General features: G+C 35.8%; 1 protein-coding gene across 1 annotated transcript in view; it reads left to right on the top strand.

The window, feature by feature from the left end:
* The window catches only part of ADGRB3 (adhesion G protein-coupled receptor B3), a 277241-nt gene that overhangs the window by 132829 nt on the left and 118224 nt on the right, over positions 1 to 26188 (top strand). Inside the window, exon 16 of the mRNA XM_019613580.2 lies at positions 13927 to 13966. Coding sequence (XP_019469125.2) covers positions 13927 to 13966 — 40 coding nt within the window. The remainder of the gene's footprint in view (positions 1 to 13926; positions 13967 to 26188) is intronic.

Here is a 26188-nt window from a genome sequence, read left to right as displayed (position 1 = left end):
TGCTGTTTTTGTTGATGTCATGGTTGTCATGTTTTTAGGTCCTTCATCCTACCCTTTTTCCCCTTTTCTCCCTTCCCCTTTTCCCAAGGTGTGTGTTCGTGTGTTCCCCTGCTGCATTAGTCAGGGAACTGGGCTGAACCTGTCCATAAACTGTTGACTGTTCAATAAGGTATTTAGATTGCCCTGTCTACCTATAGTTGTAGCCAGTTTGGAAAACATGACAAATAGCTTATCACTTTGACAGGACAAGACTCTGTCTCAAAAGGGTTTTCATTTAGCTTACTATTTTGATTGGTGAATCAAAATAATTATCATGTGGAAATCCATCTGAGAACTGATGCCATAAATATGGCTCTTCTCACATGCTGAAGAAGGATAACAGAGAGAGGAGTATCTGAGCCCATTATTGATTCTAAACCATTCTCCTGAAATGTGTAATACAGTTCCATATATCTTTTAGAAACTAATGACATATTCAAATTTAACTAATGCACACATTAGAGCTCTTAATGCGTAATGCTGCACAAAATTAGATGGAAATATAAAATATCAACAAGTTTCAATTTACCACATTTGAATGATGAATACTCAGGTTCATTATATATTTTTCTTAGCTTATGTTCTGAACCAATTGTCAATGATTTAAAGTTATTACTAGAGTTTTTTTTAAGAGGAAAAAAATACATTACAAAATAGTTAAAATTAGTAACGTCTAAACCAGATGAAACAAAAAGCACTTTAAAAAACACCTTGTTATCACAAAGAATGTATATAAACCAAGGATGAAAGGATTTCTTTCAAGTACAAAGTAAATATTAAAAAGAGGATAATGGTATGTATGTGAATAATGATGAAGTGTGAACAGAAGGGTATGGATGGATGATTATAATTTTACATTAAAATTAAATTCTAGAAATTAAGTTCAGAGAATCAAGAATCATAAAAACTGGAAGAAACTTCCAGAAGTCATCTAGTCCAACTCCCAGATCGAAAAGGTCCAATTGAAGCCAGTTACCTGGGACCGTGTATATAAAATCTGATAGATTTTGAGAGCTAGGAACTCCACAACTAATCTTTGAAACATATTCCAATGTTTACATACTGGAACAGTTATCAAATGTGCGTGACTGAGTGGCAATTAAGTATGCTTGGCATACTTAGTCTTGAGTATTATGTATAGGACCATATGATGTAATTATCTAATGGAATGTGTCCAGACTATAACATCTGACATTGCATCTTATGTGCCTATGAGAGAACATGCTCTAAAAGCTCTGCTTATGACAATGTTAATGATATATTTCAAACAGAGGCAAGAATGACATATATTTGAGATCAAAAGATTTATTGACCTCACTAAGTCTACAGATGCCCGCTTCTGAAAGCTTAGAGATAAAAGAGAATGTATGAGATGAGTAGAGAAAAACAAATGTAGGTTCTGATTTCCAGAAAATAAAAGATTGATAGTGACAACTGTGATGCCATAAATATTATTTGAATGCCCTGTAAAGGAATGAAATAAATATTGCATCATTAATAGCTGGGGTAAGAAATCCATAAACAGTAGGCTAGGAGGATTTAGAAGAACTGTATCTCATCAGTCAAACTTCATTGCTTTTTCCGATGCAATTACAAAATTAATGAGCAATGGGAAGGAAGTAGATCGTACATATTTGGATTCTAGTGAAGCATTTGATATGCCATCTTAGGAATTCTCAGTTTAAAAATTTGATTCAGTGCTGCCTTCAGTAAAATCATTACCATGTAGGCTGTAAACTACCTAAATGAGGATAAAAATTAGAAATAATAATCAGCAATACATTAAAAGGAGAAATCTAAATGAGTTGTTATTGGTTGCCAAGATTTGGAAAGAGGTAGATTTTTTTACTGTTTATATTAGTAAGCTGAAAGTAAAAGTGAAGATTTCAATAATGAAATTGGAAGCTAGTATTACATTGGAAGGAGTATGCCCATCTTTACAGAAAAAGAGAAGGAAATATATGAGAAATTATTGATGTGGTATAACTGAAAAAATGGTATTCCTCTTACATATATGAAAGCCTGTTCACCTTGTGGAAATCTTGTTCTAGGATTTGCAAGTCGCGAGAAGTCAGAAAAGTTCATAAGATTCTATAATGTATTACCACTGGTATATATATAAAAGTGATGTTATGGGACAGTAACAAGAGTTTCTCTATAAGTGCATGCAAACAAGTTTCTACTAGTATGCTGAAAACTAGGCTGTAAGAAATACTGCGAAAACTATGTGTCAGGAGGAAAAGGTAAATTGAGAGGCTAAGAAGAATTATGTGCAAATAATGTCTAAAATGGGATAAAGATCAACTGGTTCATTGAAAATTCTTAAAAGAAAGAGACAATATAACATTCTTAGGACAAACTTGCCACATTTTTAATTTATTTTCCAGTGGTGACAGTGATCTTAAGAATCCCTTGAATGGACGTTGCCCAAGAGCTTGTTAGAAAATTTAAAAATAAAAATTAAAGCCAACTGCTTGATTGCAACAAACTGTAACTCCTGATATGTTCCTGAGAAAAATCCTGTATTAAAAAATAATAATAATAAAAAATCACTGTGTATGTGTCTGCCCATTCTCTTTTCTCTAAATAGGGTTTGTTGTGATAGAACAAGGGGAAATGGTTTCAAACAAAAAGAGGGGAGACTTAGATTGGATATAAGAAAAAAGTTTTCTATAACAAGGGTAGTAAAACATTGGAACAAGATGCACAGAGAGATGATGAACGTCCCATTTCTGGAAACATTCAAGGTCAGATCAAATCAAGATCTGAACAACCTGATCTAGCTGTAGAGGTCCCTGTTCATTGCAGGGGAGACTAGATGACCTTTTAAGGTCCCTTCTGACTTAAATGATTCTATGATTCTATCCTATCTAATCATAGAATTATAGAATACTATAATCACTGAACTATAGAAAATGCGTTATTTTGGAAGGAACCTTAAAGACTGTCCAGTTCCACCCCTGTGCTTGGTACAGGGCTGCCCAGAGCACCAGCCAACCTATTCTTGAGCCGTCTCCAGGAAAAGGGCACTACCAACTTCTCTGGGTAGCCTGTTCCAGTGTCTCATTGCCCTCTTAATAAAGAATTTCCTTTTAATTCCTAATCTAAATCTTTCCTCTTCTAATTAGAACTGATCTTAGACTATTCTGTTTGCTAATTGAGCTTGTACGTTGTCTGTTGCATTTTTATCTGCATCTTCTACTTTTATACTGTGTGACTGACTCAGAAGTATGCAATTACCCTCAACCAACTGCTTAGAATATTCCCCCTTTCCTAAGAGTACAATTAATATTCTAAAATGTAGCATGCATGCAACAGTAAGTGTAAGGCCTTTGGAAGCTTTTCCAACAGTTCTCATTTTGGTATCTATAGTAACACTCAAGATCTTCTTTCAAGCAAAAGAGGAAAAAATCTTATTTGTGGAGCTAAGGAGTTATTGTTAGATTAATCAAAATCTCAACAGGCTAGTCAAAATACAAGAAATATCTGATATTGGTAAAATTACAATACTACTAACAATCATAGTCCAGATCAATACAGAAGCTTTTCAGGTAAAATTGTACAAAGGCTTTCTACCATCTACCTCTTTTATCTGGTATTACATTCCCTATCCATTATCCCTCTGGGTCATATGTAGATGGTGTTCTGTCTTCCTCAGGAAAAATGGGGGAGCAGGGTTCAGTGAGACATCAGCATCCTGGAGCATTGTTCAGGTTGGAGACTGCTAACCTTCTTGGTGTTGAGTATATTTGGTGGTTGTTGCTGTTTTTTGTGTGTGTTTTAAAGTAATCTACTCACATGCCCTTTCTTTTCTTTGATTCTCAATCAATCATTTTTGTTAGCTGCATTACTGACTTTCCTTGATTTATACAGTCACAAGCCTTTATTGACCACTGATTGACTATGATTTGTTGTTATTGGAATTTGTGGTTGTGCTGAATGCATTATCTGAAATTTGCCTTCCTTGTTGGGACTGGTATTGCCCCACGTCTGCACTCTCACACATTACATTTTTATTCTGCAGTCCCAGAAAGTTCCATTCACACAAATAATGACTTTTTATTACTGTAAGCTACAGCTAAACCAAAATACATTCAGGTTGCTATATAACTGCTGTCACAGGTGAAATAAATCAGTGTGGGGAGACAAGTCCTGATTCTCCACACTGTCAGGACAATACAAACCTTGTGGCATTTGCCAGTAATGGCATATTCATTTTTATTGAAAAATATCTTTGCCATGAAAGAACGTACACTCCATACTTCAGCAGCCTGGGTTACCAGGCTGATAAAGCTTGTTTGCTCTGCCTGACAAACTAAGTGACAGCACTTCTTGGAAAGCTTTGTTAGCTTTGCATAAGATATAGTAACTGTTATGCTGTCACCAAGTTCTATAAATATATCTGCTTTATAAAAAATAAGTGCTACATAAAAGTGCTTTAAAAACTCCACATCATAAAGAACAGTAAGCTGCCACTTTATTAAGGAAAGGACACTAAAAGCTGAAGAAAAATTGAAACATTACTGGATGGTAAATGCTGAGATATCTTCATCTATCTTATGCAGTCAATCTAATGTTAGTATCTGAAAGGAAAGCAACTTTCAGGAACACCAAAGACACCCATGTTTTCCCATCTGACACTCGTAAGTATTGTTTATGAGCTGATACTTAAGATCTGGCTCTTTGCATCTTTATTTCAGTCATGTGTACTATCTAGTGGACTGTTAAAACACAAATTATAAATTTTAAAAAATAAGAGAGGAATGGCTATATAGTCCATCTCATCCTTGTCCTTCATACAACTATCAGATTTGGCTATATTAATTATTATTAAATTGGCAGCTCCACCATGGTAAAAAGAACTTTTCAAGAACATATTTGTATGTGTATCTTTTAAATACCATATTCCATATTCATCAGCTTTGTTATTCTAATACTGAAGGACAATTACAAGTGGCAATAGCTAGGATTTTTTTAATATGAATGCAAATGATCACTGCTATCTTTTCACAAGACTATGGACTTCAGAGTAATAAACAGATATGGCTCCCTGTAGATGGTAATTTTCTTCCTCCAAGCCAATATCACTACAGCTCTGTTAGATCCTTCTCTTGTGGGACTTGTTCGGAACAAATTTCAGTGGAACCAAATCAGTCCATTGATTAATAGAATAACCATAAGTGGATAGTCCATATTGCCTCCTTCATCAGTGCACTTACTTAGAACATTTTCTCCTTAGGAGCTTTCCTTCATACTCTATATGCATAATGTTTCCAGTTATTAAAATGCAGTAATGAAATGTCTGACAGAACCCTGGACTTTTTCAATGCCTGAAACTAAATGAAAGAAACAGAAGTCATAAAAAAGTAAAAATTTTATATAGGAAGAGCAAAAGGAAAGAAAAAGGCAGTTGGCTTATTTTTAATCTATATCAATAAAAGAAAAAAACGCGGAATCATTTGTTTCTCCATATCAGGAAAGTCTTCCAAAGCTGTTGAAACCACAGAGGAAACATAAAAAAATATGATTTTCTTCTTGTCATAAACCATTCTTAGTGCTGCTGGAGAGAATGACATAAATTTAATACCATTCTCCTAAAACCATTTGAAGATGTTATTGTATTTCTCTTGCTTCTGAACTGTTCTAAAAAAAAAGAAAAGGTGATGATGGAGAATATATGACTACCTTCAGAGTGAATTGGTTGCTTTCACTGATGACAAGAGCAGCATATTATCTGTAACGTTGAATGTAAATAGCAATTGGTTTAACACACAGTTTTATACAAGATCTATAGTTCAAAATCCTAGTGAAAGATTTACTAAAGAGAAATTATTCATTCTTCTTCTTGTGCCACATGCTCTTGAATTGGAAGTAATCTCTTGTGTCTCACCCCTTCCTAACTGTTCTAGTCCTTCTTTGAGTGTTGCCACCATCTTTGCCCCTTATTCATACAGGAACCCTAAAGAATCCTCAACATATATATATATATTTTTTTTTCCCAGTTCTGTTCTATGGCATTCAGTGTTCAAAATAGTGCTTATATTGAATTGAGCTTGTTGTAACATTTTTGTTACTGCAACACTTTTTACTGTTGTAAAAGAAAAAATATGAAAAAATATGCTTTCAAATTATAGCGTATTTGTGTGTGTGTGCTTGTGAGCATATGCATATTTCTAAATAAGGTAATTAAATATTGTAGCACTTCTGTGGGTGACAGAGTCCTCAGAAACAAAGAACAAAGAGTCAGAAGTAGGTAAACAAATCTTTGAAGGACATCAGTGAACAGTCCAGATTCTGATGTAACGGTCTCAGGAAGAAAATCCTGGAGCACATGGGATTGAAAGCAATAAGATTCCATAGAATCTCCATAGCTCCCATGGAGTACACTTAGACTGTGGGAGGCCTGTGTTTTCTTGCACAATGAATACTCCATACTGATCAGAACAGTTAGGTTATCAGTTTATCAATGATATAAATAGTTGGTTAGAGTTTCCAATGAGGTCTATATGACTGACTTCTGTACTAACGAAGAATGTGCTGAGTGTGCTGGGTATCTAGACTTCACAAGGGTATAATCACTGTTAGGAGTATGATATGTGCTGTATCCATACGCGCACACACACACACACACACACACACACACACACACACACACAAAAAGTAAAAGAGAAGTTCTGAAAGCAGAACATTAAAGAAATGTAGGCTGAAGGTGATAAATTAAATTGTAAAAAGATTAAAAATGTTCCCCACTTCATTCATGTGTTGTAGGAAATCATATCATACGTAAAGAGCCATCTACATTTGCTGTAGGATGATTTAGAACTAGTAAAACACTTAGACTGAATCCACTTAAAAGACATAGGCTTTCCCTAAACCGAAACAGGTTAGGGTATTTTTCAAATTAAAATGTTTTAGTGAATATTAAATGTAGAGGAAATTATCAAATAGAATAGTATATTTAATAAAGGCACATACCTGAAAAGTAAAGTTAAAGCTGGCTTGCAAAGGAAAAAACAAAAAAAAAGAGTAGTAAGGTGAAACTAGCCAAGCAAATGTAAAACCAATGGAAATCAAATGAATAGGTAGTAAAACAACACTGGAGTTATCAGAGATCCAACATAAATGTTGGAAGCCTACAAAGTAAGGTCCAAGAACTGAATTGGAAGTTTCTATGTAAGTATGACAGAAATATGATGAGAGGAGCGTAATTAGTGAGATAATGTAAAAGCAGGATTCACTATACCTTATAATGTACAGAGGGTATGTTACATTCACTGTAGTAAATTATATAATAGAATCCCTATAAAATTAACTTTCATGCCTGAATAAAAAGAACATGATATTAAGGTCATGTTGTTAATCAGCCAAATGAGGTGGTGGCAGTGACTCTGAAGTACTCTGAATAACTAGAAATACTGCACAGACAGAAAACAATAATGGAAGATGAGAGGGCACTTAATAAAATTATCAGGTAAGAGGTTTAAAACAAGCAAAGCACTTTTTCACTTAGTATGTAATTAAATTGTGTAGCTGAAAGTGGTGGATGTTCTGGAAGCCAAAAATCTAAATGAATTCCAGAAACCTCTTAGGCATGTTTGCTGATGATAGGTCTTATGAGGGCTATTTAGTATTTGGAGAGTCCACATGCAACCTCTGGTCAGGAAGTCCCTAAGTCCTTGACACATCAAAGGATTTCCAGAGATGTACCTCTGCAGTCTTGCCTTATTCCTATGCTCTTTTCCTAAGTGCCCTGCTATGTGGCCCCAGTGTAGAGTGCACTGTGCAAAATCAGGTTTTGTTCTGTTCCACTACGGTATTGTTGTGTTCTTGCAACTGTTGTATAAGAGTCCTTCTAAAGGGCTTCTTATATGCATTATTTATTTTTCTTCTTTAGTTACAAAACTACCTTGTTTTAAACAAACAGAACCTTGTTGGTTTTGGTTTGGTTTGGCTGTTTTCATTTTTTCCCCACAACTAGGGTAATAGTCACAGAGAACTTGATCTTGATTGATTCTAGTGCTGTAAAAGTATTTGTTAAAAATTAGATTGTTTGATTATTTAGCTAGTGTGGGGGGTGAACTTATTTGGAGGGAAAGAAACTGGCCTGGTGCACAAATGCTCAAGTGAGTGACTGTAACATTAGCTCCTGAGGCAGAAAAGTGTTGTCAGAGGTACTTCACAGATTTGCAGATTAGGAAAATGACTTGGTGCTCTGCTTCGTTACTGTAAGTCTTTGCAGCAAGAGGATAACTATCAAACACAAAAGATACTTCGTTTAACCACAATGAAACATAAATCCTTAAGTGTAGCTTCAAAGCTTGTGTTGCTTGTCTGCTGTGGTTGTGCTGCACAGTTGTGGTAGTAGAGTGCAGCTGTAGGAATATCTACATTATAGCCAGCTATGTATAAGGGTTGATCTGAAAGTAATGGCTCAGACTGTATGTTGGCCCATGACATCAGAGGCAGATACTGGTGGGGTAGCAGTAGAAGTTGAACCTTCCAACCAATATTCTATGTTGTTGCCATGTGACAGGCGGCAGCAGAGGGGCAATTTGACACAATGGTGTCTGACATGGAAGTGTGTATGAAACAAATGTGCGCCACTGAATTTATCCATGCAGAAAAAATGTACCCATTGACATCCATTGGTGCTTGCTGAACATTGATGGAGACCAAATAGTGGATGTGAGCACAGTGAGGCGGTGGATGGTGCATTACAAAAGTGATGGGGGGTCACCTCTGCTGATGCAGATTTTTACAAGTGTGGCATGGGGGCTCTTGTTCATTACTAGCAAAAAATGCATAGTAAATGGTTGAAAATGTTGAAAAAGTGTTCTGTGGCTGAGAATTTTTCTCTATAAATTAGTGTTACTGTGCTTTTTGTATCTCCTGTAATTTTCAAGGAAATAGGTAGTAGGCATTACCTTTTGGTGCATCCTATGTACAAGTAGGTGAAATGCACCACTGAATCTCATTCTGTTTTGCTGTGAGTAGAGAACCTTTGCATTTTTAAACTGTTAAGAGCTACTTAAATTCTGTGAATGAAAATGCTGAATTTGGCTCCAAACCACTTCAGTAGGCTAGTACTCTTACTTCCACATGACAGTGTTAGGCAAAGTTGTTGTCTTTGTGCTCAGAGAAGTAGAGAAATCACTGTTCTACAAAGGTAGCAAACGCTCAGGAATAAATCTCTCAATAAATCTCAAAGCCTTTAAGAGCATTGGCACTCCTGCTGTGCAGTACAATACATGCAGTGCTTTCCAGGAAGCAACACATTTTGCAGTTGCCTTCACAACAGAGAGAATGTTAAAATGTATTCTAGGAAAGAACTAGGTTTATTTACAGGGGTGTTATTATTGTATGGGGAAAGTAACTCTCATGTACAATAGTTTGTGCAAGTAGGAGACCATATTCCACTCTGTTAAATTTGTCAGCATGGCTATAGTAGATGTATGTATCACTGAACTTTTTTCATCTGTAAATGTATTTTGACAGAAAATATGGTTAATTCCCTTAAAATCAGATTTGATTTGGCTGACACTGCTTTAGATTGTCTCAAAGTTATTGAAGGCTAACATAAATTCAAAATAACTCATACAGAATTATGTCAATCATGAGTGCACCTTCCAGTAAAAGTTTATCAAAGTAATTAGTAATTGAGTATATACCATATTTATTTAAAGCTTTAATGATAAAAGATGAGTGCAAAATTTATAGAGTAACAAATATAAGCATTATTTGCTGCAGAACTGTGTATTTCATTTTTCAGCAAAAGCATTTTCTCACGTCCCAAGTACAGTGGAGCAGACAGTGTGCTCTGACTGTTAGAACAGGAGCCAAATCTATAGCTCTTACAAAAGGAGCAGACAAAGATCTTTAGTTTGCATAGAAGAAAGAAGATTGTGACAGACTCATTCCTTTTAATTTTTTTTTTTTTTTTTTTTTTTTTTTTTTTTTTTTTGTAGTCCTGACTACGAACATCAGGGAGATCACGTGTAATTTAATTTCTGTCAATTACCTGTTGGTGTTGTTTGGGTCACAGTGTGCTTTTACTTGGCAAATTGAATGTCATCTTAAACGTTTGAAGGCTACAGTGAATCTCTTTTGAGTACAGCATTAAAAACAGTCTGAATGCAAGAAAATTTGGTTAAAATGCTGCAGTAATATCTGTAACTAAAAGCAGATTATGCTACTATTGTTGCAGTCCAGACAGCTTTCTATTACAAAGCACCAACATGTGGAAAGACAAAATACAGCTCATGCTAGAATTTGTCATTACAAGTTTGTTGTAGCTGGATATCTTTAGATTATTTCCCCGTGGACATGAAGTGAAATAGCTTGCTCTTTTTGCCTTTGTGTGAAGGAAAGCTCAGTCTCCTTCTGTAGAGTGTACATCACTGTCAAAAAGTTGGATTCTGCTGCTCTGAATCTGAACTCTGCAGATTCACAGGGCTGAAAAGCCACTTTTTCAGTGGGTGAAATTGCAGCCAGTCACAGGGGAATGATGGAATGGTATCCAATTACTGCTTTCTGCTAAATGCATCCTGTTACATGGTTGTATTGTAAAGCTACCATGTATCAGTGTTGCTAGTTTCACTGTAAAGTGTTGAACTGCAATGTCAGGTTATCAGTCCATGATTATTTTGTTGTATTGTTTCACTCTGTTTCACACAATTTTTTATTTTTTTATTTTTTTTTCCTCATGGAAGGAAATGGTTCACAAAAAGGAAAAAAAAAAAAAAAAAGTTGCAAAATACTCTACCTGTGTAGTACCATGAAGAAATGCATGTTACTGCAAAGTACAAGGTGCCTTTGTATTTAAAATAGCCCCACTTTGTGAGTAGTCTCACAGAAGCCACCTGTCTGCTTCCCAAAAGCTCTTATGTCTCAGTTACATAATGACATATGAGTCAAATTGGGACCACATGTACGTTCGGAGGATGGACAAGGAAGGAGACTTAGTTATCTAAATGGGAGGAGAAAAAACACAAATATATATTTGAAAATACAAACAGCTGAGTAGGATTAATAGAATTTTGGTGGGAAGACATGTTCAGTGTAAGTATTGGTACATCTCCTTTTCATACTTATGATATATGATTCACTTGAGTATAGACTAGAAGTCAATATTCCCCTCTCAAGTTTGGGATGCTACCTGCCTCCTACCTTCTAGTTAAAAATGCCAGTGAAACTTACCTGTTTTCCATCTCACTGTGTTTTCGAGTTTTTTGCTTGATCCTAGAAGCTAGGAGGCTCTGCTCCATAATTTGCTTTCAGAAGGGTAAGAATCCTGGATGAGAGGTAGGACGTTCCTTCAGAAATACAAAGAAATGATACCCAAGCCATCTATATCCTCTGAACTGAACTGAAATTAGCCTTGTTGCCATAAAAATAAGTAAAGTTCTCCAAAGCAAGTCTCTTAATGCTGGTAGTGCTGGATAGTCTTCCAGCCAGACAATACAACTTTCCAGTTAAAACCAGAGTTTTAACTAGGAGCTAGAATGAAAAAAAAATAACTTTTTGAGGATCATTTTTTTGGTAAGTTTTCCACCTACTACTTTTTTCCAGATAATCTATCCAGTAATTTCAACCTTCACAAGGAAGTAGTTTCAGAATATTGCCAATGACTTGAGACAATAAAAAGAAGGGGAAAAAATGTTCGTTCTAACCTAACTGCTTATTTCCAAGCATCATTAATCTCAACCTACCTCTATTTGTTTGACAAAACTGCAGACAGTGTAGTAATAGCTTGAGTAGGAAAATCCCCGATTAACTAGTGAAGTTAATTGGGTGTTTGTATAGCATTTGGTGCTCTAAAACTTTACTAGATGTAATTTTGGTCAGCTTGCTAATGGGAAAATATGTTCCAGCTGGAGATGTTCCAGAAAACCTCAATATAGTTAACAAAAAGATAGTGAAAGAAATAAGGGAAAGGTAAAGAACTTCATGTGAGTATCTTGATATCTTCTAAGCATTGTACATTCACTGGATTCTGGCTCTATTTCTGTTCCTTGGTCACAACCCCATTTATATAAATCACTGTGCTTCTTCAGTAGGAACCTAATAGATATTGGAGAGAGATTGAGTATACAAAGTCATGCATGATAAATACACTAATTCTACAGAATCTATTTTTAGCAACAGTTCGAATTTTCCTTTATCATATTGCTTTGAAATGGCTTAGATTTCCCTATAATCATTCAGTTTGCTGTGACCATTTATTTTCTACTGCCAGTGCTGTGCTAGTCCAATGACTCCATCATCTCTAAGCTATTGATTTGTCTGACATCTGATTCAACCTGTTCATGGTTATCTGGAGTGCTCCAAAAATAGTTCACAAAGATTCATTACTGGCCTCTCTGACACAAAATGTCTTGGAGAATAACACTTCCTAGTCAACAAGCAAGTTAATCTTCAGAGTTTTGGGGGTTTTATTTTTTTAATCATAAGAGAAGTACTCACTGGAATAGCAAAATGTTAGCAAAATGTTTTTTAAAATGAATTTTCTAAATAAAACTCTGTATGATGGGGCCTTGGCTCAACAAGGTTTGCTGTGTATTGCTTTTCCAGTTAAGTTAGATTCTTAAAAGAAAGTTGAATCAACTCTGAACAAAAGCTAATCAGCATGTTAATTAAAAAAAAAATAAAATAAAATTACACGCTACAAAAGAAGGTATTTTAAAAAACTAACTGCCTTTTTTTATGAATATTGAATGGTTTGTGCATGTGTCAGCAGATGGATTAATTACACCAATGCATGTAAATGAGTATTTCTATACACACAGGGAAAGGTAACTACTGACTGCAGTGGAATTTGCTTTGATCTCCAGCAGTCTTGTGTTATACACATTTACAGCATCGAGTACAACTTTCACATGTGCAGCATTTGTGCTTGTACTCCAGAAGGTTAAGTTAATCAGGATAGACATCAGTAATAAAAATGAGCAAAATGAAATTCTTTTCAGCTGCTTCATTCATAGTCATGTTTAGATCACCTGGAAATACGAGTCTAGTTCAGAATGGTCAGGAGTGCAAAATAAGTGCTGATTAATTGTAAATCATGAGACGGATCTTCAGAAAAATTTAAAGAGCCAAGTGAATTAAGATTCAGGTCACTCAAGAGCCAAGTCAGACAAAATTTCTGAAGGTCTAAATATCTACCTGCTTGCAGGGATTAACCTATGGAAAAGGATCTTCTGTTATACAAATGTGCCTATTACAGGAGTTGTTCTGGAAGTAATGCCTCATTTTTCATGATCTTGGCCCTCAACATCTATGACAGATGTTGGTGGTATGGCAGTAGAGGTTGCACCTTCCTACCAATGTTCTGTTACAGCAGAAGAGCAGTATGACAAAATGTTGTCTGACATGGAAGTGCAGATGAAGAAAAGTTGTATCATTGGATTCATGCAGAAAAAAAATGCACCCATTGACATTCATTGACAACTGCAACAGTGGTTCATCTCCACTGGTACAGTTTGTTACAAGTACAGCAAGCAGGTTCTTGTTCACTGCTGATCATTGCTGATCAAAATGCATAGTAGCGGTAACTGTGTTGTAAAATCATGTCTTGTAGCTGAGAATTTGCTTTATAACTAGTGTTGTTGTGCTTTTTGTATCTGTCTTATTTCCATGGAAGCTACATAGGAGGCATTACTTTCAGAGCAACCTAAGTACTTCAAAGAGATCAGGCCTATGTAGTTCCATCTTGGTAGTCACACTCTCCACATACTTTCAAAATTTACTAAAATTATATTCTAACTTTGATTCAAGTGTACCTAAATTTTTATTACATTTATTGTAATTCTCATATACAAGAATTATAATGTTTGCTAATTTTAAATAGATCTTCACCATACTTATATTGCATGTATTTTTATATTGCAGATATTTTTATATTAGTGTTTCAACTACTCAGGGGAAACAGGTGAGTCATCAATATTTAGGTTAGCAGAAATAAAGCACAACTCTGGCCGACAGACAGGAGGAAAGGAAAGAGAGAGTGAGTGAGGCTAAAGGCAGACTCAGAGCAATATGGAAGGCTGGATTATCTCCAGACACAGCATGGAAATCACTGAGCATAACATTGACAAAATGCATTGTACTTAGTGCTGATGTGCTAGAGGCAAGACTGAGAGCCTGTCTCTGTGGGAGAGGTGTCCTATACAGTAATTAATGAGGAAGTAGTCAGGAAGAAAAGAATTTTCAAAGTAGTGCTGAATTTCTGTGTTAAACCAAACTTTACTGGCTCTAAGGTTACATATTACAACCAAATTTAAGATTGTGCCAATTAAATTAATGTAAAATCTTGAACCAGAGAAATAATGTTTTGACTCTACTGTAAGCTTTGGAAAGTAGGAGTCTATTTTTCTTTGATGTTTTCTGCAGGCACCAAGAAATTGTTTTCTGTTCATTTTTAATATATTCAGGGAATGCTCAAAGTATATGATAGAGACCATACTTCTTAGTTCACTTACGTCATACAAAAGTCTGTAGACAGAGAATGCACAACTTCAAAATGAAAGTGGCTGTAAGTAAATGAAGGGACGCTTCCAGGATAGTGGAACAGAAGTGAAAGCTTCTCTCAGATGAGAGATGTGCAAGGGAGAGACCTGGAAAAGAAGTGCTGAGGAAATGGCAGGGCAACTGAAAAGGAGATTCACAGTTCTAGTCATTCCAATTAGAAATTGGAATTAAGAAAGGGAAGAAATAAAGAATGTAATTATGAATATTGGCCTGATCGTAAAACCTTTGGCATTTGGGAAATGTATTATAAATGTATATACAAGAGGAAATCTAATTTCTTCAAAAAAATTTAACCTTTAACCTTCTCATTGAACTATAGTTTCTCAAAGGTTCAAAATCAGTAGTGTATTATACTCTTAAGTTCTTCATTAACATATTCAGGTTCATTTCTGAATCAATTTTTCCCCATAAAAATGAAAATGAGCTCAGCACAACCATTCTCTTTTTGATATTTGCCTTGAGCCTTCTTGAGCATCTCAGGAATTCACTGTTGAATAGAGTGAATACCTGTTCATTTCATGTTATTTGTCTGCTACCTCTGAAGCCTATACTTTTACAGGCCATATTAATAGATTGCTATGATAAAGGGGGAAAACTAGAAGCTAAATTACTAAGCAAAGACATGAGCTGAATGGAAATATGTTCTAGATTTCCAGCATTATTGAATGATTGATTGAATTGAATGTAAATCTCTTCTCTCCATACAATCTTTTTCACTTCTTAAGTGAAAATATTGGCCTCACTTACAAAATTATTTTGAGATAAACTGTTTTAAAACGATGTGTTATTTTCCTTCTTTTTGGCCGTTTCAGTCATGTGTTGATAATGAATTTAACATCTTTCTCAGCTTCTTTCAATAGCAACTTATTTAATTAGCTATGAACTAACTTCACTCAGTGATCATTTTCTTCTGATCAGTATTGTCATGGCCTGCTTTGCTTGCTTTGTCTTTTATTTTTCTAAACCTTATAGCCTGTAAAGGGAAAAGAAACTTAGTTGGAGAAGTTACTCAGTCAGCGTTACCTGAATAGGTGTAATATTCAGAGCTACACATGCAGGCAGAGTAAATAAGAGTAGAGCATTCAAAAGCTTTATAATCAATAGTGCAAGGAACTCCAAAGAAACTGCTGAAAGTACAGTTAGGTGGGGCTCAAAAGAGATGAAGAAGCTGAAGATATTGACTTTCTTGAGTATCTCAAGAAGGATCAATAATATTCAGAGCTACATGGAGATAACACTGGACAGGGAAAAAAAAATAAGAAAACTTCTGATCACAATCATATGGTAAGGAACACATAGAAGAAACTTTCAGTGCAAAGTATGGACTGAAGCTGAGGCTTAAAAATCATCAGACAATATACTTTTCAAGAGCTAGTCAGGGAACAGCAAGGATAAGACCTCTGGTTGTGCTTAAAAAGAGAGTAGAGACTAAGGAGTCACATATATATGGTTTCCAGAAGGAGTGGCAGTTCTATAGAAGGAAGAAGGGTAAGTGAAAGTTAAATGGTAAATTCGTAGTATAGTTTAATGTGTTGAGATAATAATGTACAAAATAGCAAATACAATCTTGTTGATTGAAAAGTGGTGTATTCCAAACAAAGCTGAGCCTGAACTAGTTTCAGCAGACACAGGGAAGGATCAGAGAATTAGAACAGAGTTGTCACTTTGCCACTGAGAGCAAATCAGGCCTTATACTGCAATATTAAATATATTTTATCTTTTTATTTTCACTACAGAATGTCTTTGATCTGTGATCATGTCACTGATGTAGTGTCACTCAATCATGTATAGACTTGTTTCTCATGCCCTGTGAGGATTAAGACCAATATACAACATTTCTTTCCCAACAGCAAAATAAAAAGTGCTTTTGTTCACATGTAGTGAAAATGTGCACATAGAAAATGTATGTCTATCTAATAATTAGAGGGGAAAAAAAGAATCACTGACAAAGCTAATTTACTGAACTGATTTTATATTTAATACAAGTAATGATAAATGAGTGATTCTATAAATCACAAAAAACGGAGCTCTAAGCTATATTCACAGGCAGAGAGGTCTTCTGTGTAGCTGCACCTGAAATGTTTATGCATGCTTTTGTAATATGTGCTACTTACATCACTTCAGTATGTCTTCAGTCCTTGCAGGGAAGAAACTTCTTGACTTACTTTTTTTTTAAGATTGAGGACTTCCATAAATGAAAGCGTAGCATTTCAGTGTCTTAGGATCACTCTCCACCACACTTACTGATTTGAAATTATTGTGATGCTTTACTTTTTGTTATAAGTGTCTTTGTAAATGGTAGGGATTCTGAGCTTGCAAATGAGAAAATAACTTTAAATTATTGGTGTGCGTCACATTTTTAGGAGACCTTCATTCTTCCAAATTAGAATTCCAATTTGTGAAGCGCTCCACTAACTTTAAATTGCTGAGTACTCTAGATCCAAATCCTAATCTTTCCAAAGTGAAAAGCTTATAAAACTGTTGAAACCCTTTAATAATTCTGAATTAGATTCCGTACACGGCTAGAATATTTTAGTATTATTTTAAATGTTTAAATCATCATAATAATAAAAAAAAAACAACCTGAATCATCTGCGTAAATATAAGCTCAAATCGTGCCATCAATTTCTGATTTTTATCTCTTTATATCTTGAATTTATAGCAGTGTTATGATAAATGCTTTCTGTTTAGTTACTGTGAATGTCAAAGTATTGTGGAGAAAAATTACTCTTTGTTCTGAAGCTTTTAGCAGCTTTTTGGAAGGGATGCTGTCTTCATTTGTTGCCACATACCATATATGTGAAGAGCTTGGACTACTTGCAGGTTATTAAACTTCTGTATATATAACCGACAAAAAAACAGCTGCGGTTATCATTGACAGAACCGGCTGTTGATCTGTTCTGCTAGGCTGTGAAAGCCAGAGGCAGCAGCTGATCTGCACTTGGAGAGCCAGCTGTTCTCGTTCTTCCTTTTACGTATTTTGCAGGCTGGTTTTAAAGGATTTATAGTGTAAGACTGGGTTATTTATGTGCATGATTTCTGTTATCCCTCCCCAGCCTCTCTGGGATTATGGAGGCCTGATATGCAACATACAAGTGATTATGCATAAAACAAGGATAAAGTTTGAGAATACAGTCTATAGACACTCAGCACAATTTTGTATCTTTTTGTGTAAAACCATTGACCTAACATTTTCTGGACATTTTGCAAACCAGAGACTGGAACAGCATCCCAACCAAAGCCAAAATTTTTTGAATAACAACAAGTCTCTCTAATTCTATAGCAAACCACCTGAGTCCTTGCAAATGTGAGATAGCAAAAGTGAAGTCCATATCCACACTTTGATGGTTTGATGTACTGACACCTGAATTTGATATGTATAGACATAAATATAAAAATCAACAAGAATATGTCAAATTGATCAAAAATTAATTCAAATAGATATATATTTCCATGCTCGCCGAACAGAAAAGTAGATCAGTGAACTTCTCTGTATTTAAAATTAAGAATAATATATTTTTCCTTAATCTGATAAGGGTAATAGAGAGGAGATCAAAACCTGGCTTTATTTTTTTAAGAAAGGCTGCATTTACTGGTACATTCTGTTTTGCAGTGCTCCATTGATGCCAGTCACCTTAATCAGCTGGCTAAAATCAGTTCAAGCTTGTTGTGCATAAATGAAGAGGTACAAACAAGCAAAGCAAAGCACGCCAGTGAAACTGGTTCAATATGTTACAAGTAAAATTAACAAGCATTAGGCTTAACAGCCAAGCAAATAGAATTAAAAGTGAAAAGCAGTGCCTTGGTATTGAATCCCAAAAATGGTTTTGTATTACTTGTGTTGACAAGAAGTACTTCAATCAAAGGGATTACTAGCTCTTCTTCAGATAAGGGAGCGTTTCTCGTTAAATCTTCCTTTAAATGAACACATATTTTTCATTATCTTGAAAGAAAATAATCATCATCATCATCATCTCCAACTTAAAAAAAAAAGCTGCTTAACTCTGAGTTCAAACTTTTAAAATGAGCAATTGATATGAAGGTAGTGAATTATTTTCCTCTTGTAGTATGGGGGAAAACCTCTCTGTCAGCTTTATAGTCCCTATTTCAAGCCTGTCAGGCTCCCAAGCAGTTCTAAAATGCCCATGATTGAAATAAGAGTGTGGATGGCCCAAAGTTACTGTAAAGATAAATCCTGTGATGCTGATGTTACTGCATTTTCCTGTTAAGAATAAAGCCCACAAATATCCATGTAAAATATGTTTACGTGTTTTTCAAGGAAAGCTTGTCATCTTGGTCTGCTGCATGAAAGTAGTTCCACTTTTATGTTTCTGGAGATCCCACCTTCTTTCCATAAGCAGATCTGCACATGAGCAGATTCGCATAGTCTGTTGGCTTTATCCTGAAGTCTTACAGTCAAGGGTCTAGTTATAGCTGTGGGTTTGACCCAGACAATCTTTCTGTTGAAATCCTGAGCCAGCTGACATCCTTATCACCTCTGAAGAAGAAGGGCAGCATTTGTATCATTTTTAACACTGCTCTGCTGACCTGCCAGCCAGAGTGCCAGCGCAGGCTGGCAATCTGCCACCATCAGTCTGTCTGAACAGGAATCTCTCTCTGTGACACAGAGAAAATCAATGCATTAGTCAGTAGGATATGAGAATTTACTTTCAGGGTTGATTTTTTTTTATTTTTTTTTTCCTCATTCCCAGCTACATTAAGAATATAAGAAAACAACAGATGTGCCCTTGTGGCCAAGAAGGCCAGCGGTTTCCTGGGTGCATTGAAAAGAGTGTGGCCAACAGATTGAGGGAAGTGGTCCTCTCCCCTCGTGAGGCCACATTTAGAGTCCTGTGTTGAGTTTTGTGTTCCCCAGTTCAAGAAGACAGGAAACAGAGGGCCACAAAGATGATGAGGGGTCTGGAACATCTTCTGTACGAGGAAAGGGCAAGAAACCTGAAACTGTTCAGCCTGGACAAGAGAAGGCTGAGAGGGGATCTCATCACTATTTATAAATATCTAAAGTATAGGAGTCAAACAAATGGTACCAGGCTTTTTTCACTGGTGTGCAGTGATAGGACAAGGGGCTACAGGTACAAACTGGAACACAGGAAGATCCATACAAACACAAAGAAAAAACCCTCTACTGTGTGAGTGACTGAGTACTGGAGCAGGCTGTCTAGAGACATTGTAGAGTTTCCTCTGGAGATATTCAAGAGCAGCCTGGAAACTTTCCTGTGCAACCTACTGTAAAGAATGGTTTAGCAGGAGGGTTGGACTTGATAATCCCCAGAGGGGTCTGAACATGTACAATTCTGTGATTTTGCAGTTCTTTGAAAATGAGCAAAAGGAACTGGATGACTAGTGGGAGAAGGAAGTAATAAGCACCATAAGAAATATGTTGCTAAAGCAACATGGTGCAATTGTTTTTGAAAGTTTGAAGAAATTTATTTTCTTGTACACTTTTATAGAATTTAGAGGCAATGAAAAGCATTGTAAATCTAGAAAATTTTTGCCTGATTTGGAAATCATTCAGGAATTTTAAATCTCACTATTAGAAAGACTGCCTTAAAAGCCTGTGACTCAAAGTTAGAAAAGAAAATAATTCCTCTGAAATGTTAATAGCAAATTTAAAATCTCCTAGCATACCTAAAAAATCTCATCCAGAAATCAATCTAGTATCTCCTCAAGAAATCAGTAGACTTTACGTGACCTCATACATGAAAAATACATGTTGTGCTTTTTCATAGTAGACCATCTGAATATACTGTTCCTATCTTGTAACAGTAGACAAGAACCTATAATCAGTTTACCTTCCTTCATCTACAACTATAAATTCTCATATATTATCAGAAAGGACTGTAGATGTTAAGAAGATTGGAAATTAAGTCTGTGCATTTTTTGAAGACAGTGGAAAAGTAGCTGAGTTTCTCCAGTTAAAAACTGCCGGTGGCTATGCTGAACATTGGTACTGGCTGTATATTATACTGGATTAGAAGGCTAGTGACTGTTGCCAACAGTTTTTGATGGATAAAAACTTACGTATGATTTTAGTGCTAGAAGATCTGGGAGACTCAGTGCTGTCTATTACAGAATGCTTTATAGTGAACACACAATGGCAGACTTAAAAAAGAACAGTGATTTAAAGTGGTGTCTATTTCCCCCCAAGCAATGTATATTTTGGAGGCAATAAATTGTATGAAATTTTTAAACATCCAAGCTTTGTCATCTGCTTGGCAAGCAAGCAGCACTGATGTGGCAGAAGAAATATTAAGGGCTAATTTTATAGCATCAATCTTTTTGTCATCAGCATATAAATGAAATTAGGCCAATGTTGACAGATCAGATTATTGAAGAGAAGCAGGTACAGATTAAAAATCAAGTCCTTGAGTGGAAAGAAACCTGTGTAACACCTTCAGAAACAACTTTGTGGAGCTGAACAAGCCACAGGAGGAAGGCAAATTTCATATCTATACAATAAAGCAAAACCAAGAACTAACACAATTGGGAAGAATTGAGAGTCTAATTATGTCAAAGACAGACATCATAGGTAGGAGGCCAACTAGGGAAAATTCAGCTTGGAATAACAAGGAATTGCTGTTGGCTGTGATGATGAAGCCTGGGTACTGTGTTTTGTTCTGGAAACAACTACTGTTAGAAGAGCATATGCCCATCAGAAAGCATGCAAAATAATTATCATTTCAAGAACATCAACAGGAAAACAGCCAACTGAATATATAAATCTGATTATAAGAGAAATGAAATTTGAAGTGAATTTGAAGTTTCTATATCAATTTTTACAGGCACAAGTGTGAGAAACAATCAGTTTTGGGTAGGCAAAGTTAGGCTATTATTGGAGCACGTGGAGAATGAGTCTATTCACATCCAGTTGATAGCTTTGTGTGGGAATATCTGACATAGTAAATATTTCCTTGTTTCTGAAGAGCTGTTTATTTTAACCATTGATTTAAGTTTGAGTACAAGAGACAAGGAAAAAAAGGAATGCTTATGGGAAGAGTAATGAGAACATGTATTCCTTGTATTTTCAACAGGAAAAAAAATAAAGAAGACCAAATCCCAGCTAGAGGAAAAGGAACATTAGTGTATATGTTACCTTATTATTGCAGGATTCCAACATATTTGTCGCAGTTGCCAGAAAGCTCTTCTAGACATCCCTCAAATTTTGAACAACTGTAGCAGACAGTTGTATTCTTTCAAGTGCGTGGCCAAAAATTAAGCATTTTACTACACTGAAATTAATTTAATGACTAATAAATTTCCTCTGATGGCACCCCAATCACAGATAATAAAGGACTGATTATTGAGCCCCAGGGATGCTACCAGTCTGATTTCACAAAGATGATTAGAAGTTCTCTGCAGGATGCTAAATCAATATTTAAAATGTTAGAAGCTTCCAAGTGCTGTACATGTAATTTTCAGACATGTTTTGGGAGAAGAAAAAAAAATTCTTGGATTCTAAAATATCAAATGTATTAAAGTCACAGAGAAAAGACAGGATAGGAAAACCCTTACCCCAGTTTGACAGACAATTTTTCATTCTTCAGCTTTAGGAAGATCTTGAAAGCAAGCTTGAAATGTCCTTCACCAGCTTTGTTCCAGTTGAGCAAAACCTCAGCATCAACCTCATACATAGCTGTTTAATGAAAAACTGGGAATTTAACATTAATTTCTATCACACACACACACACACACAAAAAAAAAACAAACCACTATTTCTTGGCAAATGCTTTCAAGCAATTAGTCTTAAAAAGTACTCTTTCTTTGACTGCTGTTAGGATAATGTTTTTTAAAGCATTTTTTCTTTGGGCTTTTCTTGGTTTTATATTTAAAGAATTTATGTGTTAAAAACTAACCAAAATACCAGAACTATGACTGCCCTGCATCACACCTGCTTTAGTCTGTGCCCATACTGAATTTTGATATTGCATTCAGTGAAGCTTGTGTCAATTTAGAGCACATTTGCCCTAGGTGGAAAAAGGAAATAGGGTATAATCAGTTCCCCACAGTGTGTCATTGATCTACAGAAAAGAGGGAGAACTAGCTTCGGGTTCACATGAGACAATGCAGTGAATGGAGTGACATCTCCACCATTAGGAAATATTAAATATGAGTAACTGAGATATTTTTGTTTTTTGATATTGAGTACCTAATTAGAAATGTACATAAAGAGTCAGACATGTCCATGAGACTATAATTTAATAATTGCCGATCGTATGTGACATCTTCATATCTTTAGAAAATTCATTGGCTTATTGCTTTCACTGAAGAAGATCAGTGAGGCACCTTTCTATTATATGATGTCCAAGTGATTTGTATGAAGATCTTATATATGGTGAGTTATAAGATGAACTTCAAGAGTATTTGCTTTTGAAGCTATAATTTTACCCTCCTTTTCTTCCTTAATCTCTAGAACGTTATACTACCTCTTCCATCTCAGAAAAGAAAGTTCCAACCACGCTATTCACAGTTGTTGAATTGTTTTAACGAAATTAACTTTTACAGGGAGACCAGGATCTAATTAAACAGAGACTTCTGTAGCCAAATTGATTTCTAAAATAACAAGGGGAAAAAATTGGATTCTGGGCACTAGTATGTTTTACATCCATGATTTTGAAACAGCACAAAAGGAAAGCACAGTGCAATTTTTTTCCACACTGCAAGCCAGGACTCTACCTCTGTTTCCAATTTTTATCTCCATTACTTGTTGGTTCTATAGTTTTTGTATTCTGTTCTGTGTCCATTTCAGCCTAAAACATAACACTTAGTATCTGGGACCTTGCTTGCAGCCTGATGATTCACCATCCTGGGAAAAGAGCCATGGGTAGCTCAGACCCCTCACACCATACAAACCTGAAGAGTTTCTCTCCATTTAGCAGGCCTTTATATCCTTTAGAACACGTTTCTTTTGCTAAAGCCAGTGCAGGTTTTCAGAGACACAGCAGAATTCCCCTCCACCAGAACTATTGTCTTCTTCGATAGGCTTTTATAGGCAAAAATGCTAAATTTCTGGTGTTTGTGTCACCTCCATTGGGAAAGCAGTTCTTTTTTGCTATTGCTAAAGCCATCACTAGGATTGCCTGGAGGTAAGATCATGACAGTGTGCTTTGTTTATGGACCTGCCTTCAACCAGCCTTCAAGATATAGGAGTGTACTGGAAGGGGAGGTTCTTCCTAGATGAAGAAAAAGAAACCTCAGTGGTCAAAGTACAGTTTTTTAATGACTTTGGAGTCCAGCTGACAGAATGAGATACTCTGGGAAATTATCATTGTACTGTTAATATGCTAATCTGTAAAGCTATTTCATCATGTAGAGTGATGGCATTTGATCCTGCTGCCTGGCCAAGATTTCAAAGAAAGTATGAAAGAGTCAAAGAGAACTTAAATGTTTCCTGTGAGATAGGAGAGATGCTGTAATGTAATTAATTAATGGACATCTATAAGCAATTCTTACAATAACACAGCAAAAGATATTTCAAGATCTTTTCCTCTTCAGTGTATAGTACTAATTCACAGCACATTCTCTCACAGTACTAGATAATACAGCTCTTTCCAGTGCTGCTTAATAAGGTTCACAACCTCTCCAGAAAGGTGCTAAAACTTTTGATTGCCCTCAGTGTACTGAGATGAAAGTAAGTAGGAGTTTTCATTTGAGAACACTGTCATTAAAGCTATCCCTTGTCACTGTGTATTTGAATTATGGTAAAGCACTTTGACAACAGGGAGAAGCAGGAGTGAGCAGCTTCTCAAGGGAATTTGAGCTGGGAACTGAGGCTTACAGCAAAAACTTAGTTGAAGGGTGCAGTCCCACAGTACCCAAACAAGAAGCACAAAACATGTCTAGAGTCAGCCACAGCCTGCTCATCACCAGACATCCTTTAGTGAAGAGTTCAGGTCGATATGTGTTGGTATGTAAGAAGACCAAGTGCAGAATAACTATGGTATAACGCAGACATGGACTAAGGCCTGAGCTCAGATACAGTCACTGGGCTAAAGAGTGAAGCCAAAGTGTGGGGCATTGAAATCTCAGCTTTTCATATCTTTTTCTCACGATATGGACATTTTCAAAACGTACTGATAAGAAACATACATGGTGTCTTCCAGATGTGAAGTGACACTGAAGTCAATCCTCTGGGAAATGTTGGGAGAGTGTTTGCAGAGGAGTTTTATGGAGAGCAATGATTACAGACTGGTCAGGGTAACCAGAGCCTTTTGCTGAAATCAGACCCCTGACACTTGATTAGAAAATGTACCTTTTATTAAAAGTGTGACTTTGGTTTTGTGGGTGTTTTTAAATTGTTTATACGTGATATATTAGAATTCTACAGTAATTGTATCTGTTTTCTTTGATCTGCAAGCAAAACTGTTATGGACCTCAACAGGAGCTATATGCATAGATCAGTGATAATAAAAAGCCCATAATGTTGTTTGCAGAATTATAAAATATACAATACATGGTCTTATCCATCTCCTGGGAGGTGATATGGCTTGTCAATTCTAAATAACTTTACAGAAAACATTGTGCCTCACAGGAGGCCATTGTATAAGTAACTCAAGTGTTGGATTGCTGACCCACATCACTATTCAGTTTAACAGCCTGAGTTTAACTCTGTAGGGGAAAGAACTTCGCTAACATTGTTTGAGCTATTTATTAGTTCTTTTTAAAACACTCATTGGTTTTCAATGGGACGAATACAATGCTTAACAGGGGAACTTTTCCACAGAAAATCAATTTTCTGCAATACTATTGTGTCCCTGTATGGAACAATAAAATTGGGAGAAAAAAAATCATCAAAACTATTTCTTATTATCATTGATTTGACTATGGTATACTTTTATAGCTTATATTTCTGAGTGTATCAAATAATTAGCTTCACAAATTACTAAGAAAATTTCACTGTTTCTAATTGACTGTTTTGAACATTTGCAGTAGTTTCTGTATCATCTAAAAATGAAATACAACCTCTTAAATGTTTTAACTTCACTTCTCTGTTCTGTAAGTCACAATACTCTGGTTTATGTTCTATGTTATATTCCTGTTAAAGGACTATTCAGGTGCCTAAGATAAGCCAAATGCTTAAAATCATGTTCATTTTGATTGTGAAGCCTGTATTCAGGTTATAATAAGTATATATATAATCATAGAGATTATGTTTTCTCACTGGCATTTGGGGAGTCTGTTCACCCCAGAGACTAAGCAATTTTATTTTTCTGTCTTGAACCTAAATGCCACAGTAATTTCAACTCCTAAATTAGGCAGCTTAAATACACCCCTGCGCCAATTACAGAAAGCCAGTGTTTCAAAGTCAGGGTAAGCGGCTGTACAAATGTCTAACTCCTCTGTCCCTTCATGCACAAACAGGCGCTCTTTGGACCTGTTCCAAAGCCATCCGAGCCAGCATTTTTCTGCATACGTCAGCTAATTTTGGGTGTTATATCTGTCTTTGCAGTTCTGCTCAATTTTGAAATTGATTTGGTGACATCTATAGGAATCCTAAAACACATATACCACAATTAAAAGAAAAACAAAAAACTTGAGTCACTCTAATCCACACTGATAATCTACTAAGTATTAACCTTGTCTGGTTCCCAATTTTGTGCTCAAA

This window comes from Meleagris gallopavo, chromosome 2 (genome assembly GCF_000146605.3).
Source record: "Meleagris gallopavo isolate NT-WF06-2002-E0010 breed Aviagen turkey brand Nicholas breeding stock chromosome 2, Turkey_5.1, whole genome shotgun sequence".
Taxonomy (NCBI): Eukaryota; Metazoa; Chordata; class Aves; order Galliformes; family Phasianidae; genus Meleagris; species Meleagris gallopavo.
The sequence above is the reverse complement of the archived record's forward strand: the minus strand, read 5'-3'. Positions and strand labels throughout refer to the sequence as shown.